Below are 21,785 nucleotides of genomic sequence, written 5' to 3' on the forward strand. Positions count from 1 at the left end.
GAGTTGAAGGGGAGAGTAAGAAACGCAGGAAAACCAACCGCGTGTCAGCCAGTTGGGCTGAAAAATACCTGGTACTTTTAATTCACAACCTCACTTTCCTCTTCAAATGCAGTCAACTGCAAGGGCTCACCCGAATTCTTTCACCGCGCTAGAATTTGGTTGTTTTGGACATCGTTCTTTAACAGCAGCTGGGATTTGAGAACTGTTCGTTGAAGTGTTTTCAATAAAGTCTTATTACAGCCGCATCCTCGCGCGCGGAGCTGCCGCGGTCACCGAACCCTCGAGGGAGAGGACCTGAGGTCACTGCGGAGTGGAGGGGCTTGCAAGTCTCAGGAGAAATCTGAGGCCCTGTTCTGAGCAAACCTACCGGCGTTTTTCAAATGTATGTCGCCCTTTCCCGCCTTCCCAGCCCGGGAAACGTGACTTGCAGGCAAAACCTCCGCAACACGGCTCCTCAGGGTACGCTGACTGCTATTTCAGCAATCCCAACGAACACCGCCGGGCTAAAGCGACCCGCCACGCCCAGACCCGCCCAGACCCGCCCTTAGCCGCCGGAGCCCGGATGAAGTCTTCCTCCGCCCCTCCACCGGTTGCGCCAGAGGCACCGCCCCATTCCCACTATTTGATAGGCTCTGGTGACCGGCCCCCGAGTATCGGCTCTGAATTGGTTGACTTGGCCGTCGCTCTGCGCTCTTCCTGGGGCACGAGGTGGGCGTAGCCACGCCCCTTACGTCCGGACGCTCGATCGCCTTTGGAGGCGCCGTAATCGCCGTCCGGAAAGAAGGAGGGCGTTTGTCTGAGGAGCTGTTATGGTGTTGAGTTTGCGGCTCGACCCCACCAAGACGCTGCAGTCGCGGCCATGAAGGTGAGAGACCGGTGAAACCAGGCAGTCCCTCCTCGCCTCTCCTATCCAGAAGGGAGGGGGGGGGTGCCCAAGTGCCTTCTTTTTTCTCAGCGGTTACCTCGGGGGCACCTCTCCCGAGACCTCCGCTGAGGGGCGCCCCGGCCTGTCGGCATTTGGGCCCCTGGCAGGCCCGGGGCGGATGGGTATCCTAGGCTGCCTGACCTCTCTGACTCCCACAGCGCCGCGGGCCAGCGAGTCCGAGGAGCCGGGAGAGGCCGGCGGGCGCGCCTCGGGGCCCCGCTCCGCTCCGGGCCCTGGCCCTGTCCGCGTCCCCAGGGGCCTGAGGCGGACTCCCCCGTGCTCACCGCGGCCCACCGCCCGCTCTCTCCCGCCCCGGGTCCTTGAACTCGCACAACTGTCGGGAACAGCACGGGACCGTCGCAGGACGGACACAGACACGGCGGGACGAAGGGGGAAGGAGTGGTGTGGGGCATTGTGAGGCTGGGGCCCGGCTCCCAGGTTAGAAATGCCGCTAGTCAGGGGTCCCACCCGCCCACCCAACCGGGAGGATTTTGTAGTTATTTTCTTTTCGTAAGCTTAACATGGGGGCCGGATCTAGAGCACTAGCAAACCAGACGTGTCTCCGTCCCCACTAGGTACGCAGCAAGCAATTTGACAGTTTGAGTTCTTCAAGGTGAGGGTGAGAGCGGGGGAGCATCCCCGAGGGAGAAGTGCAAGGGCAGGGGACAGATTCTGGCCTACTTTGGGGAGCTGCGAATTCCAAAAAGCTCCGGGTACAACTGTCAGTCCAGGTATCCATTCACTGCCCGAGGCCAGACCGAGTGGTACGAGTCATAAAAGGTGATCTTCTTTGGGACATAGCCGATTTCATTCATCTCAGGGAAGAGGTGCGCTGGATGCGGGTAAGAAAACAGAACGAGCTGCTGCTGGCTTAATTAACCCTCGACCTACACGAAGTCCTCTATACTGCGGAAAATTGATAAGGGAGTGCTAAGGGGCTAGAGAAATTCAGCAAATACCTGTAGTTTGTTGAACATTTCCTGTGTCGGCTTAGAGGGAGATACTCTTGAGTAGAAGTAATTCAAAAATACAATCGCCGCCTTTACAAGTTTGCCAGTCGAAGGAGAAGAGACGTTCTCAAGTAACCACTTGATGAGAATGAAAAAATGTGAAACCCCTTAGGAGCGGGGAAGGTTAGTTCTGGCTGCAGGAAGCAAGGAAGAATTTTGCAGTAGGTAGCTTTCGAACTGTGCGTTCAAGTGTGAGGCTGTCTTAGGAGCTTGTTTTTAACTTCCCGGTTTAGTTATAAAAGATTTCAGCTTAGAATACCAATTAAAATTTCTAAAAACTTGCTATCTTTCCTGAAAACAACCCTCTTCCAAAAACAACGCTGGGATCTTTATATACAATGCACCAAAGAATGCCAGTATCTTTATTAGTGTTTAAATTGGTGGCCCATCAAGGAACTAGAAGAAGAGAATTAGGGACAGGTCCAGGGTTGAGTTTGGAATCGAGTTCTTTAAAAACATTAGTGTTTTTGACTCTAGGTCAGGGGTCCCCAAACTTTTTACACAGGGGGCCAGTTCACCGTCCCTCAGACCGTTGGAGGGCTGGACTATAAAAAAAGACTATGAACAAATCCCTATGCACACTGCACATATCTTATTTTAAAGTAAAAAAACAAAACAGGAAGAAATACAATATTTAAAATAACAAACAAGTAAATTTAAATCAACAAACTGACCAGTATTTCAATGGGAACTATGCTCCTCCACTGACCACCTATGAAAGAGGTGCCCCTTCCAGAAGTGCGGCGGGGGCCAGATAAATGGCCTCGGGGGCCGTATGTGGCCCGTGGGCCGTAGTTTGGGGACCCCTGATCTAGGTGGAAAATAGTGCTTTCTGAGTTGAAATTTTAGAAACCAAGTTTGGTGGCAGTTGAAAATGTAGAAAAGATATATATTTTATGAAGTATAATGCAGACCCAAATAGACTTCAATCAGAGTGAGATGACGGTTACGAAGATACGGCTTTTCATTTATGTTTTTGTATGCTTATCTGTAGATTTCTGGGCTGGGTCAGTGATTCCTGATGTCATGGAATTCTAATATTTGAATGTTCATTTAAGCAAATACTTTCAGTGAAATTAAAATTACTTTAAAAGCTAAGCAATCAGATAAAGTATATCTTCACTCAAACCCAGGAGCAACTGATTTTAATATATATTTAGAATGAGTATTTTTTCCATTAATTTGTTTAGAAACAGATGTTTTGAAGTAGATTTTACCTCTCAAGACTTAAGTAACTGTTTAACCTTAAAGTAGCATCTAATTAACTCCCCATAAGGGATTTTTAAAATAAACCAAAATTATTATGTTAATTGGACTTAATCCTCCCTGTTTTTCTATCTTTGTATTGATATCACCCTTTCTTAAATGTACTAATCATGTTAGTTCTTCTAAGCTCAAAATGAAATATCAAAGACAAAGTAATCTGTTGACTATAATTTTCTTTTTTTTTTCTCTGAAAGGTTGGGGAGTGGTCCTAAGGATCAAGTACACTGTTTTAGAAAAAGAAAACAAAACTCAAACATGAGGAAGGTATGATTTCTAGCACAGGTTATTGTAAAATTCTATCAATCAATTTGACCAAATGTCTTGCCTAAAAATACTATATTTTGAAGATCAGCATCTGTTTTTGCAGCGTGCCTAATGTCCAAATGGTAAGAAGAAAGAATTTAGGGTGTAGGTAGAATTTCCTCCTTTGTGGTATATGGTATGGTACTTGGTTATTAATATAGCAGAGTCCCTTGCATATTGTGTTGCAGTTGAAGTAGCAGTTTCAATAAGAAATCCTTTCACATTTTAAGGTGCATATTTTTCTCCATTGGTTCTAAATAGGGTAAAGATTTTTGCTTATTACTTGAACTGTTTCTTTTGTTCTGCTTTAAATTTCTGTAGAAAAATTTAACCTAATTGAAATTCAGACTGCAAAACTTAATGTTTTATATTACTGGTTTTAACATTTGAAACATCTTTTCATATTTAACACAAGGACATTGCATTTTAGCAAATTGAAGGCTGTTTGGAGTCAAACAAAGCCTACAGTGGTTGAATTTTCAGAGGAAGCTTTCATTGATAGAATTGAATCCCTGCCTGGTCTTCATAGCTTCTTGCAACATCCAAGAAAATTAATGTTTTTGAATTTGAAACTTCTAGGTTTATCTTTAAAATAACTAAAATATTACCACATTTAATTCAGACTGGGGCAAGCAGCTTTTAGGGGGGAGAGGCTCAGGCATGTTCCATAGAGCCAGTGGTCTTCTGCCCTGAGGGTTTTTATCCCCTTTCTAAAGGCAGGGATCTCAGGAGAAGATCTCAATAGAATATTCATCAGCTCCAATTGGCCAGCTCCGTGGACATGAGTCAATGCACCTGGTCCTGTGGCATCAGTTGTCTGGTTTTGCTGTTTTTCTGGTCTTGGAGCTGAAACACAATCTGAGCCTAGATTTTATCCCTAGGGGTTAATGCTTAAGGGAGTGGTTGTACAAGGGCCTGTGTGGGAGTCGCATGAGGCCACTCTTTGGCCCCTTGTTCCTTTTCTATGGGGGCCTTCTACATGCCTAGTGACATGCCAGGAGAGGGATGGTCAGGGCAGGGTACAAGCCACATGACCAGAGATATGAAAAGTCAAGGGGTCTAAAACCTTAACCAATGAGCGATATGCTAGGGCAGTGGTCGGCAAACTCATTAGTCCACAGAGCCAAATATCAACAGTACAACAATTGAAATTTCTTTTGAGAGCCAAAAATTTTAAACTTAAACTATATAGGTAGGTACATTCCTTATTGAGCTAGCGCCCACACGTGGTATTTTGTGGAAGAGCCACACTCAAGGGGCCAAAGAGCCACATGTGGCTTGCGAGCCATGGTTTGCTGACCACTGTGCTAGTGAGGAAAGGTCACCCTGGGGAGGGGTCCTTGTTTTCTCAGTTTTAACCATTGCTAGGAACCCTGGGCTTTCCACCCTTGTGACCTTCAGTACCTGTTCCTTCATCCTTGCTCTGCTCATGTCTGTCTATCTACCACATAATTATTTAGTTTTATGCTGTTTTTAGCCCATTAGCTTTCTCTCTTTGTCCATAGAAACCAGGCCCTGGCCGGTTGGCTCAGTGGTAGAGCATCGGCCTGGTGTGCAGAGGTCCCGGGTTTGATTCCTGGCCAGGGCACACAGGAGAAGCGCCCATCTGCTTCTCCACCCCTCCCCCTCTCCTTCCTCTCTGTCTCTCTCTTCCCCTCCCGCAGCCAAGGCTCCATTGGAGCAAAGATGGCCCGGGCACTGGGGATGGCTCCTTGGCCTCTGCCCCAGGCGCTAGAGTGGCTCTGGATGCAACAGAGCGATGCCCCGGATGGGCAGAGCATCGCCCCCTGGTGGGCAGAGCATGCCCCTGGTGGGCGTGCCGGGTGGATCCCGGTCGGGCGCATGTGGGAGTCTGTCTGACTGTCTCTTCCGTTTCCAGCTTCAGAAAAATACAAAAAAAAAAAAAAAAAGAAAAGAAAAGAAACCACCATAGCTTTTCTTACTTGTCATTCTAGTTTGCCTGGTTACTATTACATTTGGCTGACTCATTAAAAAGGACCACATCAGAATGCAGTTTAGAATAGGATTCAAAATTGGGTAGTAAACTTTTTCTTAATTCTTTAAATTTTGGAAGCAGTTTCCCTCCATAGGGATTCTAAAGGCATGTTAGATCACATTCACACAATCAATGACAACTGAACCTTGAGGCCATTTGAAAACTGGCACTCTGCCAGGAAGAAGAATGGGCTGCTGCTTTTGGGAAAAAACGGCACATTTCCTCTCACTTTGTTGACTGAAATGATGATTCAGAATGGGCTCATCTTGTGGGAATCTGCTGAGGAACCTGAGAGTGCTTACGAAATCAATAGGTAGTCTGGTATTGTTGTGGAAGTAGGTGTCACTGCCCTGGGAACTGTCAGTCAAATTGCCCTTTCATGCAAATTGTTGAGGTTTGTGGGTAACACTCTCCACCCTTCCCCTCCTTTATACTCCTACCCGTGGGAGGAAATTTCTAATTCATTCTCTAAGAAGGAACAATATAGGAGGAATACTTTCAGCCTTTCTGCTACCAGAGGGGAAAAAAAGCAGCTTTTATATTGGTGAGTTTTAGCAAATGAGCTAAACATGCTTTGGGTCGGTCCTTTCTGGGACCTGTCAGATCTGTCTTCCTATAAGGGAATGGTGGTCCAGAGTCAACTGGTAATCTGATGTTGGTCAACTGGGCTGTCATAGTATTAAGACCAATTGGCTGCAGAGCTCAAGTCGTGTTCTTCAATTGGTGTTATTAGTAAACAAGCAAACATTTAAATTTCTATTTGTCTTATTTCTTATTAAGTTCCATATTAGGAGTGAAAAAAGCTATTGTCCCTCAAAGATCTTGGTGCAATGGTTTTGAAAAGAAAACCCCCAAAACTGGCATTGGATGCCAGAATAACACGAGGAGAAATAGGTATCAGTGGCAGTCCAGACAGGAGGCTTTGGAATTTCTTATCTTACTATGTATGGCCCATTAAGTTTTTAATATGATACCTGGTTCTTAACTGATACAAGCTAGGCCATGGCCCCAAAGCTAATCTATTCAGCAACAATTTTGACCTAAAGGAGCGTGGAGGAAAGGGATTATCAAGGAAAAGCCATTTATTTTCAGTAGTCATTGATGACTAGAAAATAAAATGCAAGCAAAGCTAAATTTCTTAAGTTAGAAGTTTTATGCCTATGGGTAGATAGTTTTTAGTTTTTCTCTATGTTGTTTTGAACTACATTCATGGTCAAGGGAAGAAATGCTGCCATCTTTCCAGATTATTATTCTTTCTAACCTCTTGGATTTATGTAGTGCAGCCTATAGTCATGCTCTCAACCATGGTCCCAAATAGAATTTAGAATTATCAGTGACATAAGCCTACATTATAGCTTTAGTTTTCAGAGATCCCGACTTTGGCTTTATTCATGAAAGGGTCGTAGTTTTTTGTTTGCTTTTTATTTATTTATTTATTATTATTATTTTTTCTTTTACAGAGAGAGAGGGATAGACAGGGACAGACAGGAACGGAGAGATGAGAAGCATCAATCATTAGTTTTTCATTGCGTGTTGCAACACCTTAGTTGTTCATTGATTGCTTTCTCATATGTGCCTTAACTGCGGGCCTTCAGCAGACCAAGTAACCCCTTGCTTGAGCCAGCGACCTTGGGCTCAAGCTGGTGAGCTTTTGCTCAAACCAGATGAGCCCGCACTCAAGCTGGCTACTTCGGGGTCTCGAACGTGGGTCTTCCGTATCCCAGTCTGATGCTTTACCCACTGCACCACCACCTGGTCAGCCTTGTTTGCTTTTTTAATAAGCAAGTAAAAGATGGATGGTGACCCTTATGTAAGGAATACACCTCTCTGGAATTGAGGCAGCACAACAACTCAGTGAATGTACTGCAGATTCAAAAAGCTAACGGTGTCATGTGTACTGTCTGGGAATTGGGTTTGCTCAGAAAATCTAGGAGGAAATGGAGTAGTTTGGGAAAAGCTTCAAACTTACTAACCGAAGATGAACAGAGAGTGAATAAAACAGACAAACTAGGGAATGCAGGTGGGAGATCTTAGATAATAGGGAAAACAGAAATGGAACTTGGGTGTCTAAAAAAGGAAGGGTGCAAAAGGGGGAGATTTTTGGTCATTACCCTACCATACAGTAACTGGGCTCCAAGGAAATATAATGGGCAGGGAGTCAAGAGCTCAAAGAATAAATTGGCATACCTCTCCATCCCTCAAGAGCCCACATATAACTGTTGGGGAAATGCTCTCATTTTAAATAGTTCCCTAATTTCATTTATTGATTCTGTCAGTTGAAAGTAGTAACACAATTTGAACAGATTTGTAAAAGGGAAAGATCAGTAGAGGACACTTCAAGGATTATTAGGTGAATGTCAAGGTAACTTGTTAGGTAGGATGCTTGTGCCCTGAGGGGACATGCAGAAGATATTTAGGAAATTGGAACCTAAAGGGAAAGTGCAGGAAGATGAAACGTAATAAAGGGCAGGCAAGGAGATAGAACCCAGGCCTGGGAGAATTCACCCTCTGGGTGGATTCTTTAACTTGGAGGTGTTGGAAGACAAAAATAATTTGAACACTGGATGTTTTTGACAGATCCAGAAATCCCTGTCTTTCTCCCAATATTGGAGATTGGGAGATTCCACACAAAACATGTAGAAGAATAAGGAAGGTCTGGCCCAAAAAACAAAGAGCAAATAAAGTGAAGGCAGGCACCAAGAAGAATCAGATTAAGTTGTTAACACTTGGCTGAGCCTTTCTGATAAGATTAGGGGAAACTAGAGCAGGGGTAGTCAACCTTTTTATGCCTACCACTCACTTTTGTATCTCTGTTAGTAGTAAAATTTTCTAACTGCCCACCGGTTCCACAGTAATAATGGTGATTCATAAAGTAGGGAAATAACTTTACTTTATAAAATTTATAAAGCAGAGTTACAGCAAGTTAAAGCATATAATAATTACTTACCGAGTACTTTATGTTGGATTTTCACTAAGTTTGGCAGAATAAATTTTTTTTTTGTATTTTTATGAAGTTGGAAACGGGGAGGTAGACAGACTCCTGCATGCGCCTGACTGGGATCCACCCGGCATGCCCACCAGGGGGCGATGCTATGCCCATCTGGGGCGTAGCTCTGTTGCAACCAGAGGCATTCTAGCGCCTGAGGCAGAGGCCATAGAGCCATCCTCAGCGCCCGGGCCAACTTTGCTCCAATGGAGCCTCGGCTGCGGGAGGGGAAGAGAGAGACGGAGAGGGGGAGGGGTGGAGAAGCAGATAGGTGCTTCTCCTGTGTGCCCTGGCCGGGAATCGAACCTGGGACTACTGCACGCCAGGCCTACGCTCTACCACTGAGCCATCCGGCCAGGGCCAGCAGAATAAATCTTTATAAAACAACTTACTGTAGTTAAATCTCTCTTTTTATTTCTACTTTGGTTGCTCTGCTACCGCCCACCATGAAAGATGGAATGCCCACTAGTGGGCCATAGGGACCAGGTTGACTACCACTGCTTTAGAGGGAAAGGAAACATTAGAGGTGTGTCCCACTACTTCAGGGGGAAAACAGTAGGTAGGTCATATAAGGAGCACATGGCTGAAGTGTTGGTCTCAGAACCCCAGAGGCACAGGATTTAGAAGTAACCACCGCTCCTTTCATTCAGGAATCTGCTAAGAGATTCTTCAGCTGAAACCATGCAAGCAGGAAGGAGAAATCAGTAGTTAACCTTTTAACCTCAGCAGTACATTCAGATTATATGTGGAATTTTTTTTTTTTTTTTTTACAGAGACAGAGTCAGAGAGAGGGATAGACAGGAACGGAAAGATGAGAAGCATCAATCATTAGTTTTCCGTTGAGTGTTGCCACACCTTAGTTGTTCATTGATTGCTTTCTCACATGTGCCTTGACCACGGGCCTTCAGCAGACCGAGTAACCCCTTGCTTGAGCCAGCGACCTTGGGCCCAAGCTGGTGAGTTTTTTGCTCAAGCCAGATGAGCCCGCGCTCAAGCTGGCGACCTCGGGGTCTCGAACCTGGGTCCTCTGCATCCCAGTCCGATGCTCTATCCACTGCACCACCACCTGGTCAGGCTTATATGTGGAATTTTGAAAATATTTTAATACCCTGACTGTACCCCCAGACCAGTTAAGTCAGAATCTCTGGGGCTGGGACCCAGGCATCTGTAATTTTTAAGGCTCCCTTGGTGAGTCCAGCCACTGCCTTAGCGGTGGTTTCACAGGTCTAGACATTTCCTTAACAAGAGACAGTGACAGCAGCCACTGCAGTGTAGGATTAAAAATACCTGCTCCGAAGAAGTTGGGGAGGTAGAATCACCTTCATTTCAGCACTGGGGTGCCAGAAAACACAGGGCTGTCAGGGGGCTGGAAATTAAGTTTTTAAAATACGCTGGATGGGAAAGAAAAGTACTTAAAACTAATGACTGGGGCTTCCACTGTTTCAAATTTCTGATCTTTCAAGAAGGCTGGAGTGTTGCAAATGGTACTGTCAGAGGATAACAGTTTTCGTAGGTAGAGTTAGTTACCCATAAGTATGAGCTAAGAAGTATTTTATTTTTTAAAGTTTACTGCTTTTTTTTTTTTTTTTGTATTTTTCTGAAGCTGGAAACGGGGAGAGACAGTCAGACAGACTCCCGCATGCGCCCGACTGGGATCCACCCAGCACGCCCACCAGGGGCGATGCTCTGCCGCGACCAGAGCCACTCTAGCGCCTGGGGCAGAGGCCAAGGAGCCATCCCCAGCGTCCGGGCCATCTTTGCTCCAATGGAGCCTTGGCTGTGGGAGGGGAAGAGAGAGACAGAGAGGAAGGGGGGGGGTGGAGAAGCAAATGGGCGCTTCTCCTATGTGCCCTGGCCGGGAATCGAACCCGGGTCCCCCCGCACGCCAGGCCGACGCTCTACCGCTGAGCCAACCGGCCAGGGCCAGAAGTATTATTGAGAGATGATTCTCTTATTTGGAGATTTTGTTCAAATTTAAATTCACAGATTTAATGAGGCCAAAACCTAGATTTTTCAGTGTTTTCTTTTTCCCTCTGCTATGGTTTTTGGTTGAGCCATACCAAATAATATGTTATAGCAACACAGTTTTACTGGGACAACACTTTGGGGGTTGGCTTGGGCTCTCTTTTTTTCTTTTTCCTTCTTGATTTATTGATTTTAGCTAGAGAGAAAGGGAGAGAAAGAGAGAGAGAGACAGAAACATCAATCTGTTCGTGTATGTGCCATCATTGGGAATCGAACTGGCAACCTCTTTGTTTCGGGAGGAATCTAACCAACTGAGCTATCGGGCCAGGGCTGTTTTTTCATTTTTACTTGATGATGAGTTTACTGAAAGAAAATTGGAATGTTCTTTTTATTATTTTCCCTTCTGAGGAATAAAGAAGAAATTCCCTCTCCTTTATAGAAAGATGAGGAATGGAATGAAATTGTTACCCTCCAATATTGATGTCTACACAGAGATTCCACCTGTTTTCCCAAAATAAATTCTTCTGTTCTCTTCACCAGTGCTGTGAATATTGTCAGCCTAGAATTTTAATGATCATACTCATTAGCATGGTTTGAAAATTCGTAACTCATTCTAAAACTGGTTTCTCAAAGAACCAAGTGTGTGGCAGTACTGCTTTTATTTTTTTATTTTTATTTTTTTCATTTTTCTGAAGCTGGAAACAGGGAGAGACAGATTCCCGCATGTGCCCGACCGGGATCCAGCCCGGCATGCCCACCATGGGGCGACGCTCTACCCACCAGGGGGCGATGCTCTGCCCATCCTGGGCGTCGCCATGTTGCGACCAGAGCCACTCTAGCGCCTGAGGCAGAGGCCACAAAGCCATCCCCAGCGCCCGGGCCATCTTTGCTCCAATGGAGCCTCGGCTGCGGGAGGGGAAGAGAGAGACAGAGAGGAAAGCGCGGCGGAGGGGTGGAGAAGCAAATGGGCGCTTCTCCTGTGTGCCCTGGCCGGGAATCGAACCCGGGTCCTCCACACGCTAGGCCGACGCTCTACCGCTGAGCCAACCGGCCAGGGCTGTGGCAGTACTACTTTTAAAAAGGAGGATCATTTGAGACTCTAGCCTGCTAGGTAAGAACCATTTTTTTTTTTTTGTATTTTTCTAAAGCTGGAAACGGGGAGAGACAGTCAGACAGACTCCCACATGCGCCCGACCGGGATCCACCCGGCACGCCCACCAGGGGCGACGCTCTGTTGCGACCAGAGCCACTCTAGCGCCTGGGGCAGAGGCCAAGGAGCCATCCCCAGCGCCCGGGCCATCTTTGCTCCAATGGAGCCTCGGCTGCAGGAGGGGAAGAGAGAGACGGAGAGGAAGAAGAGGGGGAGGGGTGGAGAAGCAGATGGGCGCTTCTCCTGTGTGCCCTGACCGGGAATCAAACCCGGGTCCCCCGCACGCCAGGCCGACACTCGCTCTACCGCTGAGCCAACTGGCCAGGGCCCGTAAGAATCATTTTTTACCTTTATTACTCCTCAGTAAGATAATTTGAACTCTCTAGGTAGCATGAAATTTAACGTTACATTGCTTTTTAAGAGGTAATGTAAAGAAACCTTTACACAGTTATTTACTTATCAGTCAGGATGGTGGAACTTGATGTAGTGCAAACAAGTTTTGTGCACAAGGAACTTTCACTGGAGTTGGAGAGAAGGAGAAAACATCTCCCAGGAATCAGAAGGGGGATAAGAGCTAACACAGCTGATTAATTGTTTAGTTACTAGGACATCGGGAAGCTGAAACCTCTCAAAGACTTTACTTTTTTAAATTCTTGAAATGAAGAAAAGTTTGTCCCAGTGGTACGTTCTGCATTTGAAGTATAACTCCAAAAATGTTAATGTGCAAAGTAAGTTTTTAAAAACATTTCATTTGTTTTAAGAGCTCACTGTTAAAGCACTGTAAATGCAATGTTTTGGTAAAAGAAAACTCACTTGAAATGAACTGTTAATCTTGATTTTCATCCCTTTATGTTTAAACAAACCATGACTCTAGAGGCTGAAGTATATATTTAAAGGTATGAACTATTAACTATAATTTAACCTGACCTTTAAAGGCATCACTATTTCTTGAGAATTATAGGGTGTGAAGCTATATAATACTTAAGTCAGTGACCCTAATACTTAAGACTGTTTAAACTGTGTATTGTGGTTTCTGACTTCTTTACCTTTTCTTTTGCCTATATTTAATATACTATAGCATATTATTTCTGGGTAGTAGCAAGAGTAGCACGATCCTTCTGTAGCATCCCAAATAGCCAATTAAAATTGTTTTTAAAAATGTTTTTATTTATTTATTTATTTCTGTATTTTTCTGAAGCCGGAAACGGGGAGAGACAGTCAGACAGACTCCCGCATGCACCTGACCGGGATCCACCCGGCACGCCCACAAGGGGGCCGACGCTCTGCCCCTCCGGGGCATTGCTCTGTTGCCACCAGAGCCACTCTAGCGCCTGGGGCAGAGGCCGAGGAGCCATCCCCAGCGCCCGGGCCATCTTTGCTCCAGTGGAGCCTCGGCTGCGGGAGGGGAAGAGAGAGACAGAGAGGAAGGAGAGGGGGAGGGGTAGAGAAGCAGATGGGCGCTTCTCCTGTGTGCCGTGGCTGGGAATCGAACCCGGGACTTCTGCACGCCAGGCCGACGCTCTACCACTGAGCCAACCGGCCAGGGCCAAAAATGTTTTTAAAGGACTTGTTGGACAAACTGTAAATATTTGACAGTTAGATAATTAAATGAACTATACCGTTGTCATGTGCTACCATTTTAACTCATAAGACCTCACTGAACTGGACTTCCCTTACCTATCCCTCTACAATATACTTAAAAATTAGGATAAGGGGCAAACATTAGTTCCAAACATAGCTTTTCTACTTTCAGCATAGGAAAATACCTTGAGCCCTCACTGAAAAAATATTTATATGTATATACACTTGTAACAAGCGTGGTTATTAGGTTTCTGAATCTGCAGTATAAAAGGCTGCCAGGCAGGTATAGTGACAGCGTTGGAGGTTCACAGACAAAAGATGAAAGAAAAAGACACAAAAGGCAGTACAGTAGTTTCAGGCCAGTTAGTGGAGAGGCAGATAACCCACACACTCTGGGAGGTCATCAAAAATTGTGTTGTTTTCAGTTTGAAAAGGTAGGATAACTTTTCAAAAAACTATTTTCCTTAACGTCAAGTTAATATATTCTTTTTTAAAGAATTTGGAAAGTGGAGAAAAACTCATTATATGAGATACATTAAAACCTTAAGAGAGCTTCAGTTGGCATTTTGGTGTTTTCCCAGTCATTTTTTCAAAAATAAAAAGTTATTTATATATGCCATAGTTTATTATGCCCAGGTACAAACGAGAACAGAAATTTAATGAAATTAAGTAATTTGAATTTATATTCTTTTTGCTCAGTGAAAGCTGGGACAATCTGCCTTAGCCTACAGAACTGCTTTCTAGTATGGTACTCACCAGTCTAAGATTGTCAAGTAGAATATAGGATGCTCAAATTTGAATCTCAGATATACAATGAACAATTTTTTTTAGTGTAAGTACATACCCAATACTGCTTAGCATGTACTTCTATCCAGTCATCTTTTTGTGTGTGTGTGTGTGCACACAGAAAAAAAATGTGTTGGTTTTAACAATATATGAGTAGCCCTTATTGGCCTAATATTCTTTGCAAATACCAGAAAGTTATCTCTGTCCAGATGGCTTAAAATTTAGATGCTTAAAAGAATCGGTTATTTAGGTCAAACATACCTCCAGAATGACATTCCCTGAGGATCCCAGAGAGAGAGCCCAGGTTCCACTTAGCTTTAAATCGGTCCCTTGTGTTCCTTTGCAGGCAGGTGCCACTTCTATGTGGGCTTCATGCTGTGGGCTGCTGAATGAAGTCATGGGAACCGGAGCTGTTAGGGGCCAGCAGGCAGGATTTCCCGGAGGCACCGGTCCATTCAGATTTACACCAAACTCGGGTTTTTCCACTTACCCACCAGCACCTCCAGAAGGGCCTAATATAGTTTGCAAAGCCTGTGGACTTTCATTTTCAGTCTTTAGAAAGAAGGTAAGTTAGATAAAATGTTGCATATAAAAGACATGCCAAAATTCTTGTTTGTGTATAATTTTGAATACTAAGCCGAATCTTCCTTTCTTTTTATAAAAATACCAAAAAGTTAGTCCTATTAACCATTTCCCATTTAGAAAAGTAATTAAAGGGACTGAGTTACTGTTCAGGTTTTCTGACTAGACATTGCTTCTTGTCATGTTGCTTAGACATCCTTTCTCCTGAACTCTGACCCGTTTATATACTTTGATTCTTCCTGATGATGCTTATGTTCTGAAGCAAGAGATTAGTCTGCAGTTTTGTTTAGAGCTGATTCACTGTAAACTCTGATCTCAAGTTTCAAAAAATGTATCCCTGCCCATATTCTTAACTCAAGTGAAGAAATGAATGTAAGTATTAAGGTAACTACTGTTTAGAGCAGGGGTCAGGAACCTATGGCTTGTGAGCCAGATGTGGCTCTTTTGATGGCTGCATCAGGCTCACAGATCTTTAATAAAAATAATAACATTAAAAATATAAAACATTCTCATGTATTACAATCCATTCATTTCCTACTGCTCATGTTCATGGTTGCGGGTGGCTGGAGCTAATCACAGCTGTCCTCTGGGACAACACCAAATTTTTATTGGGTAATGCCTAACGTACATGGGTCGTTGTATGGCTCTCATGGAATTACATTTTAAAATATGTGGCATTCATGGCTCTCTCAGCCAAAAAGGTTCCCGACCCCTGGTTTAGAGGTTCAACATAAAATATTGGGATAAAGTTGTTCTTTCTGAGAACCATCATGTTGTTAGGCCATCTTGCAGTCTTTGATCGTCAATTCAGTACTTTGAAATACGTAAGTAACAAGATGTTAGCTTGTGGGAACAATGCACTACATTTTAGTGTGTTCTTGAAGCTTTGCTAGTGGAATGACTTTGTGATTAAGAATCTAGAGTGCTGTACAGATTCCTACAGTAGTGGGGCTATTTGGATTGACCTTGAGAGATCAGTGCTTTTCTCTTTCCTGTGTTACGCTTTTTCACCCTTTTCCTTAAATATGGGGAATTGTTCACATGGGAAAAGCGCAGGAATAGTTTGTGGTTGTGCTTTCTGCTCCATGTGGTTCAGCTCAGCCCTGTTCCGCTAATTACGTGTTTGCCCAAAGAGGTGGAAAAATTTTAATTCATTAACACAAGAGTGTTTGTTTTTCTTAAAGAGCTGTATTTGAATTTCTCTGACTCCAAACTGCCTTGGTGGTAACTGTTTTGATTTTCATAGCTTTTGGAACACAGTGACACCTGTGACAATAGTAGTCTGGTGCCACAGAGGAAGGTCTTCATAAGAACTAGAATTGAATTTTAATAGAAGGCGAAAAGAAGGAAAACTAGGGTTTTCACAACGGCTCATATCTGGATATTACTAAATACTTATTTTCTGTTTCTTCAGCACATATGTTGTGACTGCAAGAAGGATTTTTGCTCCGTCTGTTCAGTCTTACAAGAAAATCTTCGTCGATGTTCCACCTGCCACTTACTCCAAGAGACGGCCTTTCAGCGCCCCCAGCTGATGCGACTGAAAGTGAAGGACCTGCGGCAGTATCTCATTCTCAGAAACATACCCATTGACACCTGTCGAGAGAAAGAAGACCTAGTAGATCTAGTACTGTGCCACCAGGGGCTGGGCTCTGAGGATGACCTGGATGCTGGCAGTCTGAATTCCCCAAGGTCCCAGAGTTCTAGTTTTTTTACACATTCATTTTTTTCAAGCTATACAGCTCCCTCTGCTACCATGTCTTCGTTTCAGGAAGAGCTAATGGGTGGAGACCGGACCTTAGGGTCTGGAGCATTCGCACAGGTGAGAGGGGGTGATTACCTGAGGGTCTGACTTATCCTCTCTTGGTCATACATGGTGGGGCCTTGAGGAGTTGATGTCCCTTACAGGAGCAGAGGTCCCACACACTGCTGAACTCTGCTTGCAGGCATTTCTGATATGAGTCTTTGAAGTTAGGTGTTAGGTGGCCCCAAAGTTAGCTATCTGAAGGGCCCTAAATAACTCATCAGTTTCAAAGAAGTGCCAGTGCAGAATACTCTCCCAATGAGGTTCTTGGGCATCCTGATTAAATAACACGCTAGGGTGTGTAATTAATATCAATTTTTATATATGGCTGATTTCAAAATGCTCAAAGAATTACTTTGAACAATTCTCTTCACATTTAATTTTCTTCCCTGAATTAAGGAGTTAGAAGCAGAGGAAAATTTGTTCTAGTTGTCTTCTAAATAGTCATAAATTAGACAAGTTCAGGCTAGGACCTTTATCATTTACCAAATGAGAGTTGGCATGATTATTAAGCAAACCTGAGACATACCTGACTTTTATGCCACTTTTGGGTTTACACACCACCATGTGGGAGGTGTGTGTCTTTGGATGCTACCATATGGTGCTTGTGAACCAGTAGGGTGGAATATTTGAAATTGGGAACTGACCCGGACTGTTATAGAGCTATGGTCAAAATAAAGTCAAAAGAGAATATACTGCCTGACCAATGGTGGCGCAGTGGATAGAGCACTGAACTGGGATACTGAGGTCCCACGCTTGGAACCCCAAGGTTGCTGGTTTGAGTAGGGCTCACCGGGCTTGAGTGTAGGTTCATTGACATGATCCCATGGTAGCTGGTGTGAAGCCCAAGGTTTCTGGCTTGAGCAAGGGATCACTGGCTCAGCTTGAGCCCCCTGGTAAAGGCACATACGAGAAGCAATGAATGAATAGCTAAAGTGCTGCAGCTACATGTTGGTGCTTCTCATCTCTCTTTCTCTGAAAAAAAGAAAAAGAAAGAAGGTATATAAATCAAAGCGAAGCAAAGGGATTTCTGTCCTTCCTAAAGAAAAGAATACCTCTGACTGTTGAAAATTTCTAAAAACTAGAACTAGCATCAGCTATCAGTGAAGAAGTCTAAGAACTATTCCTTGGAATTAGTATTCAGATCTTTCAAATCAAATACCCCTGATACTTGGGCTGATCTTAGAGCTTTAGTTCCTGTTTGTATCTTAGAGGCGCCAATTAAACCAACCATATGCGGGCCCTTTGATAATGACTCTGCAGTTCCGTATACATATGGCTTTGGCATTCCATGATGGAACCTTCCTCGGGTGGTTCTGGTTATGCTTTATAAATTCACATACACTTAGGAATTTGGCTTTTGAGATACTCTGTGGAAGCTAAGTTGTTTATGGAATTGTATAGGGCCCAACTCTTTGGGAGGGCAGCAGCATTCTGGATCCAGAGAAGTTGTGGACTATGCCCAGTGTTGAGGTCATTCTTGGGTAAGATCTATGGAAAGGTTTACTCCAGTGAGATGCGTTGATAGCGTTAGGAAAATGTGATTCCTAATGTAACCAGATCCATTATGTGTATAGGTACAAAGCGAAATAGCTTCAGCAAACATAGAAGTTGATGATGACGACGATGACGACGACGACGACGATGACGATGATGAAGAGAACTTGAAGGAACGGGTGAGATGTGCAAAATTTAGTTTCCCTGACATGTCAGCCTGGCAGGCAGCAATGTGCCTATGTGCACTTCTGCTAGATTAGCACAGGGTGTGTCTTCTGGTTTGAATGTAGCACAGTTCTGGAAGAATACCCAGAGCCAGCGATGAGGGTGAGGAGAGCAAGTGGTCTTCCTCGCTGTGGGAGGGCTGGGTTTGCAGGAACGGGTAATCGAAGCGCTCTGATTTCAGACGCCTGGCCTCTCTAAGAGGAGACTGAGAGCCTCGCTATCCGACCTGTCCAGCCTTGAGGATGTGGAGGAGATGAGCGTGCGCCAGCTGAAGGAGATCCTGGCTCGGAACTTTGTCAACTACTCTGGCTGCTGTGAAAAATGGGAGCTGGTAGAGAAAGTGAACCGGTTATACAAAGAGAATGAAGAAAACCAAAAGTCATGTAGGTTCTTTTTCTTTTTCCCTGTAGCATCCTTCCTTGGGCTTTAGAAACTAGGCTGTTTCTGTTACAAGTCAAATGTATTTCTGTATCCTTTTATTGAGTGTGAATTACTTATGTGAACCTGTTTATAGATCTGGGAAGAAGTAAGTTCATTATGTGATAATGGCTCTAAGATCACCATTGTCAAATGAGTTAGGTGATTGCTTGCACAGTTTGGGTTTTCTTGCCGTAATTTGTTAGAATTCCAGTGAAATTCCTTGTATCTATAAAATGCTTGTTTTCTCACTAACCCCTTGGGTAGGTCAGTACTTTGGTTATCTCAATTGCACCTTTTAAATCCTAACAGTAGAACAAAATTCCCTAGATCCAAGATGTTAAGTATTAAGTTCTTAGAATCAAGTAGCGCTAGGTTTCTGTGTAAGTCACAAAACGTTGAAGTTAAGAACCAGTGAACTATTTAATGATGAAGCATGGAACAGAAATCCTCAGCTGCTAACAGAGCCAAGCCACAGAGCATTTACAGACAAAAAATAATTCAGTGTGGTTCAGACTGGCAAATACTATGTTCTTATCTAGACCTCAACAGTCCTCCTGTCATTAACTGAGTTTTTTTGTTGAAAAGCTGGTTATAATACAGCAGTTGTTGATAAATAAGGTTATGCCTAGAATATGCAGAAAGTATTTCTGGTGCACTTATTTCTAAGATGATGCTACAAGTGGTAGATAAAGCATCTTAATCCTCAGACCCTTCAGAGGTACTGGGCTGTGGCTGGGAAATGGCACTCTGGTCGTGAGAGGAGAAGTCAGTTTACTTAGTAAATGTATTGTAAATGCTAAGTGTGTACAGTGCATGCTGGAGTTTATGGTAGAGAACATTGTGACACGTATGATTGCCTAAGTGCCTTGCTCCGTTAAATCACTGCTCAGCCTATATCACTGGTCCAATCTCCAAGTTCATGGAACACACATTTTGTTTTGAGCACAGCTGGAACATTTCCTATCTTGACTGGCTTCAGCCCCTTACACCAGGATTCACCTCAGTAGCCTTGACAGACACTGGCTTCTCTGCTTTCTGCTCAAGTTGTATGAATTGGAGGAACCTTCCATGTTAGAGGAGACCAAAAGCCAGATGGACTTACTCTCAGGAGCCTTCTAGTGTCTCCTCCATCAGAGCATCTTACCTGTGGATCTTTTCTCCTCATTTCCTAGTAGTGACATGGGCCGTGGACCAAGTTACAAGAATCTCTTGACATGACAGTGTTTATTTCTCTTAAATCCAGGGATTCCTGGCTTTTCAAGCTTGAATTCTTGTTTTCTTACTAACCTTATTCATGATCCTCATTGAGTCTTTAGGTGACCTAGAGAAAAAGAAGCCTCAATGTCCCATATTTTGGAGGGCCTAGGATTTCTTCATTTTTATTTACAGAAGCAATCTGTCCTTTTCACAAAAGCCTTGAATTACATAGATTAAAATAGAATTAAGTAGCTAACATTTATTGGGCACTTCACTCCTGGCCTTTATATTTATATTTCACAAAACTACTAAGTATAGGCATGAATATTATTGCCATTTGTAGTGGGGGGAAGTACAGAGAAGTTGGGACTATTTCTCTTACAGTGGGGTTGTGCTGTGTCCATCGTGGTCACCCAGCAGGTGACAGCTCCAGCTCTCTCACCTCTGTTGCCTTTCAGATGGTGAGCGGCTGCAGGTGCAGGATGAGGAGGATGACAGTCTGTGCCGCATCTGCATGGATGCTGTCATCGACTGCGTCCTGCTCGAGTGCGGGCACATGGTCACCTGCACCAAGTGTGGCAAGCGCATGAGTGAGTGTCCCATCTGCCGGCAGTATGTGGTGCGCGCTGTGCACGTGTTCAAATCCTGAAGCAGACGCTCTCCTGACGGGACCTGATCCTGGCTTGACTCCAGACATTTCAGTGCACAGAAGGGACTGGAAACTTACTGGTCAAAAATTGGAGTTCTTTTTAGAAATTATTTTCACTACTAACTGAGAACAAAGATTCATCCTAAGTTACAGCAACGTTGGTCCATGCCATACGCCTGTCAGCTTGCGGACATACTGTTTCCCAGGTTCAGCTCAGTTGCATTACACATCTGTGACCATTAATTGCTGTGGTCAGACTGCTTATGGCCTCAGCTACTCTCCCCTGGAGGACATTTATCCTCTTATTTCGCCTTTCTCTTATTTTTAACCTAAACTACTCAGATGTTTAAAAATTCTGTCTGTTTGGATGAGATCACTGTCCACAGTGACCAACATGGTTACATACTGAGCAGTGGCACCTCTGAATGTTCACTTTATTAGTCATGTATATTTTAAATGCTACTATTTGATGAATGTAAGTTTCCACATTGTTGCTATTTCTGCATTTAAACTTAATTGGGAACAACTGACATTCTTTAGTCAGCTGCCAGGGCCTTAGACTAAACATGTCCATTTCTGTTCAGGTACAGCTTTTTATAGCAAGGGCTGCATCCAGCTTCTTTCACTAGAGAAATGTGTGTTAAATTCTTTATTAATGTGTAATTGGTTTACACTGTTTTGTATAGTGAAAGTATTTTCAGTGCTACTGCTAGCTAATTTGAACTTTAGGAATAAAATTAGATTTTCAAAAATGCTTTGATTTATATTGTCCTAGTCAGTTCCTAATTCACTTGGGTACAGCATGAATGAGTGTCCATGCCTGGTCTAGCTCCAGTCTTCACCAGAGAGGGGAGCACCTTCAGACATGTTGCAGCAGCTCCCTTTGCAGCTGATTTACTAGTAAGGTTAACCACGGATTTGCTGTTTACCGTGACCAGCTATTGTGCTAGGAGTTTTAAGGTTACCACCAGCATTTTGCAATGGATATTGCCTCCTACTGCAGATAAGGAACCTGACCTCTGAGAAGTTAAGTAACTTGTTCGAAATTTCAGTTAAAAAGTGACTGTGTCAGAATTTGAACTTAGCTCTGATGCCAATGTTTTTTCTTAATTCTCCCTACACTATATATCAACCAGGAAACCTGAGATGTTAACTCATGAAAAACTTCTTAGGACATTAATAATTTGAAATTGTTTCTCTTTTAGAGTCTAACTCTACTAGGGTGGGGATTTTTTTGGTTAGATGACACCAACTGTAGATTCATTCCCACAGTAGTAGGCAAGTACATTTTTAAGATATTCTTCTTTTGTGTGTGTGTGTGTGGGGGGGGGTAGATAAAACTGCATTGTAAACACTGATTTTCTTTTGTTTATTTATTTATTTTTCTTTTGAATTGTGAAATAGGGCCCTGGCCGGCTGGCTCAGCAGTAGAGCATCGGCCCG

General features: G+C 43.9%; 1 protein-coding gene across 5 annotated transcripts; it reads left to right on the forward strand.

Annotated features, from left to right (window-relative positions):
• Window positions 1-712: 712 nt before the first annotated feature.
• Window positions 713-21,094, forward strand: LOC136395727 (E3 ubiquitin-protein ligase RNF34). Of its 5 annotated transcripts, XM_066370971.1 has the most exons (8): window positions 722-865; window positions 1,652-1,767; window positions 3,396-3,465; window positions 14,315-14,533; window positions 15,965-16,372; window positions 17,932-18,030; window positions 18,258-18,459; window positions 20,152-21,094. In XM_066370971.1, exons 3-8 carry the CDS (start codon window positions 3,457-3,459, stop codon window positions 20,340-20,342), a joined length of 1,128 nt encoding a protein of 375 aa, XP_066227068.1. In that variant the 5' UTR covers window positions 722-865; window positions 1,652-1,767; window positions 3,396-3,456; the 3' UTR covers window positions 20,343-21,094. The 5 variants fall into 5 exon arrangements, with proteins under 5 accessions (XP_066227070.1, XP_066227071.1, XP_066227068.1 ...); XM_066370970.1 differs by lacking the exon at window positions 3,396-3,465 and having other exon boundaries at window positions 723-865; window positions 1,657-1,767; XM_066370972.1 differs by lacking the exon at window positions 1,652-1,767 and having other exon boundaries at window positions 724-865.
• The last annotated feature ends 691 nt before the right edge of the window (window positions 21,095-21,785 follow it).

Source organism: Saccopteryx leptura, chromosome 2 (genome assembly GCF_036850995.1).
Source record: "Saccopteryx leptura isolate mSacLep1 chromosome 2, mSacLep1_pri_phased_curated, whole genome shotgun sequence".
NCBI classification, from domain to species: Eukaryota; Metazoa; Chordata; class Mammalia; order Chiroptera; family Emballonuridae; genus Saccopteryx; species Saccopteryx leptura.

What these genes read in the sequence shown, in the direction of transcription:
- LOC136395727 (XM_066370970.1), top strand. An exon ending in TTTCAGTCTTTAGAAAGAAG is followed by an intron (nt 14,534 to 15,964) that starts GTAAGTTAGATA and finishes CTGTTTCTTCAG; the next exon opens with CACATATGTTGTGACTGCAA. An exon ending in AAGAGAACTTGAAGGAACGG is followed by an intron (nt 18,031 to 18,257) that starts GTGAGATGTGCA and finishes CTCTGATTTCAG; the next exon opens with ACGCCTGGCCTCTCTAAGAG.